General features: G+C 39.7%; 1 protein-coding gene across 1 annotated transcript in view; it reads right to left on the bottom strand.

The window, feature by feature from the left end:
* Nucleotides 1-276: 276 nt before the first annotated feature.
* The window catches only part of RAD18 (RAD18 E3 ubiquitin protein ligase), a 107,390-nt gene continuing 91,088 nt past the window's right edge, over nt 277-16,578 (bottom strand). The window contains exons 12-13 of the mRNA XM_082744340.1: nt 10,538-10,600; nt 277-1,103 (exon numbers count right to left, since the gene is read on the bottom strand). Of these exons, the coding sequence (XP_082600466.1) occupies nt 1,001-1,103; nt 10,538-10,600 (166 nt within the window). The 3' untranslated portion in view covers nt 277-1,000. The remainder of the gene's footprint in view (nt 1,104-10,537; nt 10,601-16,578) is intronic.

Raw genomic sequence — 16,578 nt, 5'->3', positions numbered from 1 at the left:
TACATTCATAAATTTGTTTTCTTAGCACTGGCTCATGTGCTGTCATATTATTTGAACAGTGATGTGTTTGGGCCGGGAGTGATGTGGGGACAGGGGTGGAGAGGACTGACTCTGGGATGCTGAAGAATGGCCTTAGGAACTCTGGAAGAACTGGGAACTGGTGGACATTTTGCACAGAGACAATTTCTGACCAAGTCTTTCCATTGATCTGCAGCTTGTACTCCACTATTCATAAGACACTATTTCCAGAACATTATTTTAAATTGATACAGTCTATTCATTTTCAAATTCATTTATTGCATTCTTTTTGTTTAATAGCTTGGAGTCAGAGTAGTAAAGATCTGATTTACCCAAGTGAAAAAGGAAAAAAAAGATTAATATCATTTTGAAGTGCCATTTCCAAAGAATATGCCAATGTTTCAAAGTTAGTGTTTGTGACTTTTAGTTTCAATACTAACATCCTACTCCAAGTGACAAACGACTACATTAAAAACTCGGGCAATGACCATCACATAACTGCTGTGACAGGCATTCTGGCATCCGGGCATCAAGGGCTGATAAGCACCAAAGTGGTGCTGCCTTTCCAGAAATACAAAGGCTCTTAACTCCTGAGCTGTTCCTTGTAAGAGAGGTTGAAAAGAATCCTTTTCTCAAGTTAATTTCTACATTAACTTGAGAAAAGGAGAATGCTTTGAGGAAATCCTGAAATTCAGAAACAAAACCACACAAAACTCTTTGTCAAGATCTTTGTATACTCTGCAAAGTCGGCAGATGTGCAGATGTCAATATTTTTAGACAGAGATGCTTTAGAGACAGTGAGTAATTGACCAAGTGAGGGGGTTTTAGAACTTATTTTTCCCAGGAAAGGCAAAACGTATGAAAATCAGCTAACTATCATATTGAGAAGTCAACACTTGGGCATTTATGAATATGAAGTCTATGTGGCAACCCAAAGTGCCACACTCCAATCACCACACTGGAAAGGTCAGCAAAGCCCTCACTAATTTTTATTCCGCTTATTTCTCGGCTCAATCTCAGCACCCTCTGCTGATCTGGTACGACGATTCTGTCTTGGACTCATTTCTGTGTCTTGAAGATCACTTCTGAAAACAGAAAATAGGAAAAAGCATCTCAGAAAATAATGATGATTATTCTACAGCAGCTTCTAGTTGACAAGTGCTTTCACATACACTAGACAGTTCTCTGCTCCACTGGCAAATCTATAGTAATTATTATTACTGTTATTATTATACACATTTTATAACTGAGAAAATAGTGACTAAGCAAAGATTACAGGCCGTAAGTGACAGAAGCAGGAACTGAATGCCTTACGAATCAAAATGTAGACTAGCTTAACATGAAGAAAACTGGGGGGAAAAAAAAAAAAAAGTGCTGGTATCCTAACAAGACAAAGTCAGTGTCTAACAAAATCATTCTCTTGAGCCTGTCTGAGAGCTGAGGGTGTAGGGTAATCAAGAAAACAAATTCCAAAGAAAGATAAGCCCCATGAAAGAAAGGTGGGCCACATAAATTCTATCACTTTTGACACAGAACTGGGAGAAAGGTGGCTGTTGTACAACCAGGCAAGAGGACATGAGCTAACATTTTAATGAATTCTGAACTATGGGCTGGTACTGAAGGCCCCTGACACAAAGGATAGGCCACATGCATTGGCAAGCTCTTTTCCAGAAGCCCCGAACGGTGCTCATAAGAAAGACTGGGAGCAGGGTAGGAGACTGAGGAAAGCCCACTGTGGTGTCACAGGATAAAGCTGGTGAATGCGGGTGACAGGGATCAGGCAGAAAGTCCTACCTCTTCTAGGGACTCTTCTCTTCTATGAACTGAGAGCTTTCCGCTGCTGAGGGAAACTCACTGGCTCACAGGAACCAAGCAAAGATCTACTATCTCTATAGAAGGGGCACAATGTTTGAATGGGAAGTCTGCTTGAAAGGGAAGGATAGGAAATAATTTGCAAGAACACTGCAAAGTTTCTTTGCTGCTGGGGAAATAGAAATAAAAATCTTTACTCTGGAGGAAGAGCAGAAAATCATCTTGGGCTGGTGATCTCAAACAACACCAAGCAAAGGCTTGGGCAAGGTAGTCTAACTAACAAGGGAGGTGGGAAAGATGGGAAGAGAAAGCTCCAACCCCGAGATCCAGGCACACAGGGCCTGCCCAAGACTGTAGCTGGAACAAGACAACAAGAGAGCCCCAGCAGGCTCCCACCAGGAGCCAAGCACCAAGTAATAGGCAGTAGCAGTATACTGCTGAGGGAGAGGTGTAGACATGGAGAGTTGCACCTCTGGAATGCAGGCGTGCAGACAAGGCTGAAAGGTAAATGAGAACAAAATCAGAGAACAAAAGCTTCCCACAATCCAGCCCCCATACTAAGCACAAGGTAAAATCAGTCCACTGGTTGAGGAATTTGATGCCTCTGATACACTGAAGGTCATGGTAGGAACCAGGAAATTCCAACCTGGTTCAACTTCCCACACTAATGGCCTATGAGAAGAAGCAGCATGCTGTTTCCAGGCACAAACCCTATTTTTACCTTAGTATCTAAGGACCTCTGCAAGATGTCTAGCATCCACACAAGATGTACAATGAACAAAGAAGAAACACCAAATAAAAAGTCCACTGTCAAGATATAAAGTAACCAAGAGACACAGACAGAATGACCCACATGTTGGAACCATCAGACTAAAACTTGAAGTAACTACGATTAATATGATAAAGGCTCTAGGGATAAGCTGGAGGATATACACGGAGAGATGGCTCCAGAGGTGGCTCTGAAGGACAAAGTTCATTATTGTCCCTCCCTCTCTGTAACTCCCAGAGTCTAAGAGGTTCCTCCGCTTAGAAGTTACTCTTTCTCCCCCTCCACAAAACCAGCCTGTGCCTTTTTATTAGCTGTAACTGTACCTTTTCCTCAATTTCCTCAAAAAGTTTATTAAACTTTTCGGAGACTCATTATGTCCCCGCTTTGACACATGTGGGCCATAGTAAGAAGACTCAGTGAGTACTGCACTCAGGCAAGTCATCACTAGCCTTCTGATTTAGGACAGGAGTTGGCAAACTCTTTGTGTAAAGGATATTTTGGGCTCTGAGGGCCATACAGTCTGTTGTAACCACCCAATTCTGTTGTAATTGTGAAAAGAACCAGATCCAATAGATAAACAAATGTGTGTGGCTATGTTCCAATAAACTTTATCAACAAACAGAGAGCAGGCCAGACTTGGCCTATGGACCATAGTTTGCTATCCCTGACCTAGAACCATATCAGTCCAGAAAGTGAATCCAATAAGTTGAATCAGAATTAAGTGTGAATCCACTAGGACACCCCCTCCCCGCCCCCCGCCTGCCAAGCTGCTACCCAGAGGAGGTACCAATCTGGCCATTACACAGTTGCTGTTAGGAGAAAGAAAGAAGCATCATGCACAGGAATAGTTAAGAAGGAACCCTGAGTTTCTGAAATAGGAAAATACATAACCTCAAAACCCTTTCTGTCCTAATCATTACCCAGAAAGTGGCCAAAAGGAAAGGATTCCTTTCTGGAGACAGCAGCATTCAGTGACCAAATTTCCTTACTAAGATATATGGACTAGAAGGTGAGGGAGTTGACATTTTTAAAGGAGGCCATTCCAACGCTCAGTAATATTATGCCTACAGATTGTAGGGAGGATAAAAAGTCTAGCGAATCCCTTGACCATCAGCCCATTATTGATTCCAGTCATTTCCTTCAAAGAATGGGCCCTTATTATTGATACGTATGTGAATGACCCACATGGCTCACTCAGCACCATTCAGGTTTGTAGCCTCAAAGAAGGAGATCCACCACTCTGTGGCTTCATGACCACTTTTATGACCTGTTTAACCTTAATTACTTCTTTAAAAGCTCCATCTCCAAATATAGTCACATTGGAGGTTAGAGCTTCCACATATGAATTTTAGGGGGAAACAATTCAGTCCATAAGCGCCTCCATGGATCAGGCCATTCAGTTTTGAAAGAATCTAATAGCAAGCAAATAGCTATTTTTCAAAAAGGTGTATAACTTGTAGCTATGCTAGGCTGGACACAAGTCCAAAATCCCAAAGGGTGCCTCTAGGTTGAAGCTGCCTCCTTTCTCTGAGGCTCTAGGGAAAATCATTAGTCTTAAGACTTGTAGCTATAAAGGGTGATTAGGGTTGTGGGAACTCAACTCACTTCTCTGTGTTTGGCTCTTCCCTATCAGAGAATTTGCTCTGGCATTTACTGGATAGAGAATTATGAGTACATAACCCATTAATTCCTACACACATACAAATTTAAAAACAATAGTATAATGAATTAGCCCAAAGGGCCCCATCTACAAAGTCACATTACTTCCCTTCCCCATTGTGAGTCTTACCCAAACCCCATTAAATCAATTCAGATGCTTCCTTTTCCCACAGGACAGGGTAGGATGGTGAATCTGGTACCTATATCCAATAGAACCACAAAATCCCCTCCCAAAGTTCAGCAACACATCCAGACGGGTACAGATAGCCTTTCATCTCCCTTAGGGACAGCGGAACCTCAGCACCACTTTTTTTTTTTTTCTTTTTAAGATTTATTTATTATCTGAGAGAGAGAGTGTGGGGGGGAGGGGCAAAGGGAGAGGCAGTTAGAGTCCCAAGCGGACTCCACACTAAGCACCAGGACTGACAGGGGGCTCAATCTCATGACCCTGAGATCACAACCTGAGCTGAAAGCAAGAGTCAGTTGTTTACCTGAGCAAGCCACCAAGCAGACCTAAGCTTCAATTCTAATCAACAAAACCAGAATAGCCAAAATAATTCTAAAAAAGAAAGATTTACATTGACAACACCAAAAGCTGGTAAGGATGTAGGGCAAGAAAAAGTTCTCATTCACTGTCAGTGGGAATGCAAAATGGCATAGCCACTCTGGAACAAAGTTTGGCAATTTTTTACAAAATCAGATATAGTCTTACCATACAATCCAGCAATTGTACTCCTTGGTATTTCTCCAAGGGCACTGAAAACTTATACAAAATCCCATACTTTGTTTTTAATTAGAATATAATTATATATAGCACTTTAATCATAATCGCAAAAACCTGGAAGCAACCAAGATGTCCTTTAACAGGTGAATGGATAAAAGAACTGTAATACTCCAGACCATGGAATATTATTCAGCACTAAAAAGAAATGAGCTATCAAGCCTCAAAAAGACATGGGACAATTTTAAATATTAGTAAATGAAATGAGTCAATTTGAAAAGGCTATATACTGTAGGGTTCCAAATAAACGACATTCTAGAAAACGCAAAACTATAAAGACAAAAACAATCAGTGGTTGTTGGAACTTGGAGAGAAGGAGAGATGAACAGGTGGAGCATAAAGGATTTTTAGGGCAGGGAAACTTTCTTTATACTATAATGGTGGACATGTCATTATACATTTGTTAAAAATGATACACTATAAAATACAAAGAATGAACTCTGATGTAAACTGGAAAAAGAAAGTTAGAGGCCTCATACTAGCTGATTTCATGACTTATTATAAAGCTGCAGTAATGAAGAGAGGGTGTCACTGGTGAAAAGACAAACACATATATCAATAGAGCAAAACAGTGATTCCTGAAATAGACCCACACATACATAACCAATGGATTTTTGATTAAGGTACCAAAATTATTAAATGAAGAAAGGATAGTTTCTTCAATAAATAAAGTAAACGGAGGCCCACATGTAAAAGAGAAAAACTGAACCTCAATCTATACTGTGCACCATTTATAAAAAAAACTTGAAATAGATTATAGATTTAAATGTAAATCCTAAAACTTCTAGAACATAATAGAAAACCACTGGGTTAAGTAAAGAATTCCTAGGTAGGACACAAAAAAGCACCATATATAAAAGAAAAGAAAAAATTAACAAATTAGATTTCATCAAAACTTAAAACTGCTCTTTGAGAGACACTATCAAGAAAATGAAAAGGCAAGCCATAAAGTAGGAGAAAATATTTGCAAAACACGTTTCTGCTAAAGAACTCATAAATCCCAAATTTAAAAAAACACCCAATTTAATAAATGGGCAGAAAATTTGAGGAAGCACTTCATCAAAAGACACAAGAATGGCAAATATGCATGTGAGGGGAAGTTCAACATCATGAATCCTTAGGGAAATGCAAATTAAAATGACAGAAAAATACCAATATATCTTTATTAAAATGGCTTTAAAAATAAAGACAATGACAAAGTACTGGCCAAGATATGGAGCAACTAAGAGCTCTCATACATTGCTGGTGGAATACAGCTGGGCAGTTTCCTATCCGTTGAACATACATGAACCATACGATGCCATTCCTAGATATTAACCCAAGAGAAATGAAAACTTATGTCCACACAAAATACTGCACTCAAATCCTTACAGCAATTTTATTCATTAATCCCCTAAATCTGGAAACAGCCCAAATATGCCCATCAGCTGTTGAATGGGTAAATAATAATAATGTGTTGCAAATGAATTCTCATGGGGTTAAGATGAAATTCAGATTAACAGAGAAAATTATTCCTTTCTGATTTTATAAGAATGTTAGAGAAACCTATTTCCTAAAATTTCCTCTTTAAGACACTATGACATAGTTAAAATGATTCATAAGTGACAATCTTTATCCACTCACAGGTTCTTGAAGCCACAGAAGCTGTCACTAACAGCTACATCCATTAATGAGTGTATTGAGAGCCAGTAAACACTGACTGACATATTCTTTCATTCATATACTTACTGAGTGCCCACTATGGGCACTAGGCTACACACATGAAGATTCAAGGTCCAATGCACATGCTCACTAGAAAGGCAGTCAAGTGGTAAGTGCAGAGTGCTGGAGCAGAATCAGGGGCTTCTGTATGGAACTGTGGAGAAAGGAGTAACATCTGCCATCTAGATGAGGAAAGGGGCAAAGGCAATGAGGCAAAGCAAAGGCACAGAAGCAAGGTAACATGACTCTCTGAGGTGATATGAGTAGTTCGGCTTAGATGAAACAAGGAGTTGAGGGGTGGAGAGGGGGTAGGCACATATGAAATTCCATGAGCCAGTAGGTAGGCTGGGGCCATGACAGTAAGAGCCTTGGACACTGGCAAGTCCTCAGAGGACTTTAAAGTCCAACAGAAAGAACGCAGTGTGTTTCAGATCTCACCCGCAGAATGAACTGTAACGACTAGAGGCAGAGAGGCAGCTGGACAGCTGTTGCAGCAAGCTAGAGAGAAGAGCAAAAGGCCTGTAGCCAACTGCAGCACAAAGGGCTGATGGAGAGAGATATCGTTAAGGTGCTGCGCTGGGTGGGGGCCCCAGGATAGCTTGGGAATGTGTTAAAAATGCAAACTATTAGGCTCCACCCCAAATGTACTGAATCAGACTCTTCGAATTCGGTAAAGCCCAATAATCTGTGTTTTAAGAAGTCCTTCAGGTGTCTGTGATGCATATTTAGATCTGAGCACCACCTACCCATACGACTTTGGCAGATGACTGAATATGAAAGATCAGGGCAAATGAGAGGATGAAAAGGATTTCTGGGTGTCTGGCTTGAACAGTGAGGCAGACTACCACACTCCATTCACTGAGGGAGGGGACAGTGGAGGGCAAGCAGCTCTGGAGAGAAGGGACTTAGACTCCCTGGGGCAGAATTTTATATATATAAAAAAATGAAGCCTAGAAATATGAAATGATATACCAGGACCACTTCTCTTACTGTTTTCATTCTGTCTGATGCAAATATATTTTATAGCTCAAAACAGTAAGATGAACAAATATTTAGAGACATAAGAACCCAAGATCAGTCTACAGAAAATAGTTTTTGGGTTTTTTGCTGCTCATGAAAATACTGCTTTATATTGAGCACTGTGTTGCTAATAGAACCTCTCAATCATTTATGGAATTAAGAGAATGTGTTGGAACTGAAATAGTATGTTCTAGGACCAATATCTCAAATATGCCATTGTGGTACCACAAAACATGCCTATAAGCTTAAGATGTAAAGTGCCAAATTTTGTTTAAAAGTAAAGATATGGAGGCTTTTCCTGATTCTGCATCTAAAGCTACATTATGGTATAAGCTTATCTGCACTGTTCTATGCTACATTATGGTATAAGCTTATCTGTACTCTTCTATGCTTAGCTTAAGTCAGGAGGCCTGAATTCTCATATTGGCAGTGCCACTACCTAGCTCTGGACCTAGACCTAGTCAATATACCACTCTGGTGTCCAGCTTCCTTCTATATCATGAAGGGATTAGATGAGATGAACACTTAGATCCTTCTAGCTGTAACATTTATTATTTATGAGGATGAATTGATGGGACTGGTCTTCTCAGGGCTTTGTTATATGATGCCTTTTTATAAAAGGCTTTATTTATTTATTTAACAGAGAGAGAAATCACAAGTAGGCAGAGAGGCAGGCAGAAAGAGAGAGAGAGAGAGAGAGAAGGGGAAGGAAGCAGGATTCCTGGTGAGCAGAGAGCCTAATGCGGGGCTCAATTCCAGGACCCTGAGATCATGACCGGAGCCAAAGGCAGAGGCTTAACCCATTGAGCCACCCAGGCACCCTATATGATGACCCTTGGAGGCCATCATTATTGAGAATGCCTGGGGTACAGAAACTCTGGCTACAAGGTGTCATAGCCATTGGTGTCGGATTTAGCTCAGCATGAACAGGGCGATTCCTGGTACAAGAGGAAATAGTTAGCTAAGCAGTGGCCTTCTTTCCCAAAATGCATATTTAAATCATGCTCAGGTGAGAGTAATACAGCCAAATTCTCAAACTTTCATAAAACATTACTGTTTGAACCACCAAATAACTCATTGGCTTGATAAACCTCCTCATAATGCTTTCCCTGGATACAACACCCTTCCTATTGTCCCAGTGATTCAGCTATGAAACTACAAAATCTCAGTACAGTAAACTTCTCCTTCTTTGTAAAGACAGTACACAGCTTAATGGTCCAAAGAGCTGACTTTTGACACACTGGTTACAATCTTAGCTCCATCACTGACCACTTACTGCTGAGTGACCTTGGGATGGAAATTTACCTCTTTGAGTCTCAAATAGGCTTTTAAAAAGGTGAAAAGGTCAACAATATCAAATTTGCTAAGAAGTCAAAGAAGGTCTTAACTTTGGATTTAGCAAGATAGAGTTCTTTGATGACCTTAGTGAAAATGAATTCAGATGAACGACGGAACTGGCTGAAAATGTGGAAGAATAAGTGGGAGATGAGGAGTTTGAAAAAGCAGGTAGAGACCATCCATTAAGTAAAGGAAGGACAGGGGCGCCTGGGTGACTCAGTTGTTAACCACCTGTCTTTGGCTCATGTCATGAACCCAGGGTCCTGGGATCAAGCCCTGCATCCGGCTCCCTGCTCAGAGGGAAGCCTGCTTCTCCCTCTCCCACTTCCCCTGCTTTCCTGTGTTCCCTCTCTTGCTGTGTGCCTCTGTCAAGCAAATAAAATCTTAAAAAAAAAAAAGAGAGAGAGAGAGAAAAGAAAGGAAAGAAAGATACAACAGTGGCTGCAGGATGAAATGGGAATGAGAGGAGACACTGAATGAAGTGTTATTTGGTTGGTTTTAAGATGGAAAGATTTGAGCAGTCTGAGAACCCAATGACAAAGATACAGTTGAGGGGGAACAGCTGCCAGACAAAGAAGGGATAAAGTTCCTAACAAATGGGTAGGAACAAGGAAGAATTAGCCTCTGATAAGATATCCCTTTATTATAAAAGGAGGCAAATATAAAAAGAGGAATAAAATACATACAAATATAGACAGATTTATACATTTGGTATTGGAAAGATGAGGACTCCCACATAATGGCTTCTATTTTCTCTACAAAAGAAGAGAAAAGGTCTCCAGCTGGGGGTGCAGCCACTGGAAAGAGGTGAGGTTTCAAATAATCCTTGTGAAGAACCAGACAAAGGAATGACCACAGAAACAGTAAAACTGCTAGGCAGTTTGGAGGGCCCACTGAAGTGTAATCACAAAATTACAGTGGATCAAAGCTGCCCCATTGTACTGCAGCTCACTCCTGCAGGTAGAGATTAATGAAAATGTAATATTCTTTGGCATTGTTCCTTTCTTCCTTACCTACCGGTAGGACCTGGAATAGGTCCCCTCCACCATTCTCATCTCCCAGACAGATTCCTAAATGCTAACAGGAAAAGGAATCAAACTGCTGCATTTATTCTACACTAAACATGACTGGGAACATCTAGAAAAGGACTGAAAGTTTTCTAAACTCTGAGTCAGTGCTTATGGGTAAACTGTAAATTTCTCGTTGGAACATTCTGTCTTTTGAAAACAACTTCTGACAAGTAAGCAGAATTATTACCGTGGGATTCCACTTCTAAGCAAAAATGTACAGAAATAAGTAGTAAACTGGAAATCTTTACCTTAATGTGTGTGAATTATTACCGTAAATCAGAAAGCACAAGAACTCTTTTGTTTGAAAATCAACTGCATGGAATTATAATTTCTCAGAGTACACACTACTTCTTGATGATGAGAACTCACCCATGTGATGCTTCCCAGGCTTCCTCTTCTTCTAGAAGATCTCTTATGATATCTGAACTGGAACTAAAAGGACATGTACATCAATATTGTCAGACAATAAAAAGACCATAACCACATGGTTCCATTATATGAAATTCTAGAAAACGCAAACTAATCTCTAGTGATAGAAAGCAAACTAGCAAATCAGTGATTGATTACCTGCAGGGGGCAGAGGGTGGGCAAGGAGGGATTACAAAGTGGCACAAGGAAACTCTGGGAGTGGACAGGTCCGTTGTCTTGATTGTGAAGATGATTTCATAGCTGTATACATGTATCAAAACTCATCAAACTGCGTGCTTTATATATTTGCAGTTTATTATACATCAATGTAAAAAAACTTAATAAACTAGCAATAATAAAGAAAAAATCATTAAAGTTTAAATAAATCCTTCAACATAAAACCTGCATTAAAATGGAATACAGGGACGCCTGGGTGGCTCAGTTGGTTGAGCAGCTGCCTTCGGCTCAGGTCATGATCCCAGCGTCCTGGGATCGAGTCCCACACCAGGCTCCTTGCTCAGCAGGGAGCCTGCTTCTCCCTCTGCCTCTGCCTGCCATTCTGTCTGCCTGTGCTCGCTCTCCCCCACCCCCGATTAAAAAAAAAATTAAAAAATCTTTTAAAAAAATTGTACTATTTTAAAAATAAATAAATAAATAAATAAAATTTAAAAATAATAAAATGGAATACAGTCACAAACCTTTTTAATCTCCCATGGCAACCAAAGATCAAATTGTGTTTAAAAGACTGCACTCCAGTAATGAGATTCACAATGAGACATTAAGTTCCTAAGTGGCTTTTAGTCCCTTTGTAGCCAAAGTAAAGTAAAATTTAATTAATTTGAACTGTGCTAATAATGGAATTTGTTATAATACAACCTGGCTTAAAGTGTCATATACTCTTTGGTCTATCTGTACAGGACACAGGGTAAAATAAGGTTATAGAGGACATGTATAATTTCTTAAAAAGAAAAAAGTGTTCCAAAGCTTTTAGCATCTTGTTCTTACCCAAATAATTCTTACCAAGTAAGTAAAAAGAAAAAAAGATGTGCATCAATAGCAAAAAAGCATTTCTTTAGGTATCCAAGACAAAAAAATGTGAAGGGCATTTCATGGGACAACCCAGAAACAGGAGTCACTACCCCAGGGTGGAGAAGGTTAAAACAAAGGAATAACTTTCTCCTGTATGAGAAACAATAGGATTGGCTATGTCTATGCCAATCATTTTCTTTTTCTTTCTTTTTTTTCTTTTAAAGATTTTATTTATTCATTTGACAGAGATCACAAGAAGGCAGAGAGGCAGACAGAGAGAGAAAGGGAGGAAAGCAGGCTCCCAGCTGAGCAGAGAGCCCAATGCAGGGCTCGATCCCAGGACCCTGAGATCATGACCTGAGCCGAAGGCAGAGACTCAACCCGCTGAGCCACCCAGATTGGCCCCTATGCCAATCATTTTCTAATGATACTCAGATAACATAAGGTTAAAAATTATGGACCTATAAGAAGAATGAATAATGATTCATTCTCAACTACTGACAAATCACTTTGAAGCAATGTTTGCCTGTAGTTCATGAACAAAACAAGGCAACAACCATCAATCAACACTCCTCTGTGCCAAATATTTTACTCAAGGGGTATCCCCCGAACCCTAAGCCTCTCAAGGAGCTATATGCGCGAGCCCTTCTGACTGTGGTTCGTTCATGTGTGGAATGGCCTCTGTGTGGCAATTCCATGTGCCGTGCAGGGGTAGTGACCCTCCAACACAGCTAGTTCAGTGGTTCTCAGGCATTTCAGGATAAGGATCTTCAGATGGAAGCAACAATGCATTCACTATAGGTGGCTTGAGAAAATAAATAATAATAAAGTATTATAAATTTAGTAAGTCTTCTAGTCTATATTTTACTCATTACAGTGGCACATGCAGGACAGTGAAAAAACAGTAGTACCTGGATTTGTGAGACACTCTCTAAAGATAATTCTTGTCTAAAGATAATTCTTGCTATGTATGTGCTCTTGCAGGCCCCGTGAATCTTTCCTTCAAGCCCCTGGGTTGGGAAGATCTGATCTAAAGTATCAGAGTAACTAAGCATCTGCTACTCTTCTACATTTGAGGGTGCCCCCCTCATGCAAATGCAAGTGCCCCATTAAATAATAATATTCATTTTATTGGTAATTTGTATTTTACTGTAAACTGTCTTAAAACAAGCTTTCTCATTAAATAGCTAGCTAAATCTAGTATTAGGAGAGAAGGGAGAAAAGCAGAAGGTCCTTGAGGAGATACAGGCAGATTGCACCAACTTTATGAATCTTCTAAGAGACAGACCCTCATAGCCACTTACTAGGGAGGGCTAATAGCTACAGCCACCCTCACCCCCACAGAAGCAGTCTACCCTTTCCACTCCAAACAGCCCAACCTTTGTTATTCCTTACTTCACTTTTAACTACTACAACTTTATAAAGAAAACTGAAGCTGTTTTCATGAAACTTTTTTTTCTCTCTTCTCTCTCCTGTTACACTGATAGCATCACCCACTCTTCATCACCTGGACAGAGCTACGGCAGTGTTTCCCAACCTTTTTCTTTATCGTCCCCAACCTAAAGATCTTTTTTAGACTTTTTATTTTTCCATAATTGCCTTTCTATGAGATTTTAATACTGAAATATTATGTGTACCTGTTTATATATTGTATGTGTGTCTATATATATGCTTTATACACAGAGTAAGTTAGTTTTTTGTGTTGTGTGTGTGTGTGTGTGTGTGTGTGTGTGTGTTGGCCATCCAGCCTCCTTGCTGCCAAGAACCAAGTTCCATCCACTAGGGAGCTCCTATTGAGAAGCCATAAGCGAAGGGAATGGGAGTTAAAGGGTGGTCATGAGCTCTGGGTCCTGGTAGGTGTCACAGGGCTAGAAGAAATAAAGTGTGCTTCTTGCCAACATCCCCAACAACACAAATACACAGTTGTGAGTTTTTTGTTGTTTTTTTTTTTGTTTGTTTTTAACAGAAAGGTTACAAAGTATCCATCCTGTTCTAGCTAAGTAAGCAGGACAGCTGGGCCTGTCAACTAACCTAGTCGTCTTGTGGTCAATTTACCTACAGGCTTTCAAATCACCAGTAGAAATTATTGATTTGTTAAAGGAAAATATTTGCAGTACATTAGTGACAAAAACCTAAGCAGTTTTTGCTACACTACCTCAGTGAAAACAGATGGTAGAGGAAGTTCACAAAAAACACTTCTCAAAAATGATCTGCAGTCTCCTCTTGCTCTGTGACTTCAATACCCCTGACTAGCCACGCTGCCCAGCTAGCTCCAACATCCTCAGTTCTCACCTCCTTTCCTTCCGCCCCAGTTTAGTTACTAATCTGAATGACATAAACTTTACCTACAGTGATATTTCAGGATTATCTGCTATATCTGCTACTCTGATTCTAGTCACCACTAAGAAACAGAGTTGGAGTGCCTGGATGGCTGAGTTAGGTGAGCATCCGATTCTTGATTTTCTGCCCAGGTGATGATCTCAGGATCATGAGATCAGACCCCAGGTAGGCCTCTGTGCTGGGTATGGTGCCTGCTTAAAAAGATTCTCTCCTGGGGTGCCTGGGTGGCTCAGGAGGTTAAAGCCTCTGCCTTTGGCTCGGGTAATGATCCCAGGGTTCTGGGATCGAGCACCGCATTGGGCTCTCTGCTCAGCAGGGAGCCTGCTTCCCCCTATATCTCTGCCTGCCTACCTGCAATTTCTATCTGTCAAATAAATAAATAAAATCTTAAAAAAAAAAAAAAAGATTCTTTCTCTTCCTTTTCCTCTGTCCCTCCCCACATCTCCCAAAAAACAACTAAGAGTTGATGCTAATACAATTAAAACAGCAGAGAGACTTGTTCGTTCCTTTTTAAAGTAATGCACTCACCAAATTCTACTTAAAAACCACATTCCTGAAATTACATATACGGTTTCACAAATAGGATTTTATAAAAAGACTACTGGGCACAATAGTCAGTATTACTAAAATTAACACTCACAGATCTCTTCCTTGTGGATAGTAATTAATATTTTTGAAGTCTTAGTCATTTTACTATGACTTGGAGATCAAAAATTCCTTTCATATACTTTCAAGATCTTTAAAAAACCCTCCACAGGAGAAAATATTCACTCTGTTATACAAGTGGTCAGAGCATGTATGAGTCTAAACAGCTATAGCTTTTAATTCTCAGATTTTCAGAGTAAATCTCAGCTCCTCTACTATTTGGGTTTGAACATTCTGGTAGACCATGCTTTAAGAAGCTGGATGAACATGAGGTCAGGTATATAAAAGTCACAGCTCCCAATATAAGGATGTTTAAACTGTGTTCTCTGATGTTACCATTAGTCCAGGCTAAACCAGGAATTATTCTATAGATTAAATAGACATAAGGACTCAAGGACAAAAATATTAATCTTGGATTCTATGGAATTCCCAACCTCTGCTCAGAAAGATTCTAGTAGATCTATTTAAAACATCCATACTTAATTTTCATACCATTTAACCTTTATTTTCAGCTCAAACCTTCAGAAATATAAGCTAAACTGTTTTTGGCTTGTTAGTCTTGGACCTAACTGGACTTTCTATAACATTTTGCTCTTGTTATTCTCTTACCAAAAGTAATAGCACAACATTTTAACAGGCAAAGGAAAACACATTTTGTATCTTTCTTTTGCAGTATCTGATTTCATCGTACTAGTTAAGATTTTACCACCAAAGCTGGAAAGATACCTAATACCTCTCACAATTGTATATGACTGATAAGACAACCCAGAAAATAAGAAATCACAGATTTTAGTATCAAACAGTTGAGTTTCAGTGCTGCTCCTGTTACTTGATATGTAATACTGGGCAAGTTACTGAGTCTTTCCAAGTCTTAATATTCTCACCTATAAGGTCAGGATGGTAACACATGTAGTTCATGAGGATATTTTAAAGTTTAATCAATAAAACATGGAGAATGGTTAGCACAGAGCTTAGCGCATAGTAAATGTTCAATAAATAGTGCTTCCATTTTCATATAACAAATCTGGGTCTGAATTACATGAATAACTGCCTCAGCACTATGCTTCCATTTGCGCTAGGAGACCTGATCACTATGTGCTCTATTTTAATCTCCGATTTCCACTGTTTCTATGACACCAGGGTGCAAATTCATCAGAACTTGTTATTTATCCAGCATGGCAGGTACACAGGGTACCGTGGGGTAGCAAAAATGCAAACATCTGCTATAAAAAATCCTGTGGATTAAAGATTACTTACAAGTGGGATTTTGCTATTATCTAGTAGTTACTCCACCACCCTCCCCCACAGGCCCATCTCTTCTCATAATTACGGCATTAACTTGAGCATGCTTGATATATCAAACCCAAAAACAAAACCAAAAACCTCCTTAAGGATAGACCACTGGAGGACTGATAGAGAGCACACAGTGCCACCAGACAACGGTATCTAACTAAATGCTGCTGGCTCCCATGAATCCTTCCTCAAATCCTTATTTTTTGTAATCTGTTCTTATTCTGCAGGAAAAGCAGCAGCTTATATGCCCAATGTTAGCAGTAGGCTAACAATAAAACATTAGAATAGTAAGCATCCTATGTTCAAACAAGAAATCACTCAATGTTGACAATGACAAAAATGACCACTTTTTGAGCAACTACTACTACAAGCCACTGTAATAATTAGCCAATGTGCCTTAGCTTTACTTCATATAAGCGGCCTAGGTTTTATCCCCACAGATGGACAAAGGATCGGGGACATTAAAGTAAGTTAAAAACAACAACAACAACAAACAGGGATGCGAATGCAAAGCTCCTCTTCTTTTTACCACACTGTGCTGCTTCAACCAGCAGCAGCAGAATGAAAAATGCTATTAATCCACAAGAGTTAAAAAAATACTACTTTCTCCTATACACTCATCAATAAGGTTTATCAGACAACCACCAATAAGGCTCATGGATAAAGCAGAGCTAAGAGTTTCACTGCTCTCCATT

This window comes from Mustela nivalis, assembly GCF_964662115.1.
Source record: "Mustela nivalis genome assembly, chromosome: 1".
Classification (NCBI taxonomy): domain Eukaryota; kingdom Metazoa; phylum Chordata; class Mammalia; order Carnivora; family Mustelidae; genus Mustela; species Mustela nivalis.
The sequence above is the reverse complement of the archived record's forward strand: the minus strand, read 5'-3'. Positions and strand labels throughout refer to the sequence as shown.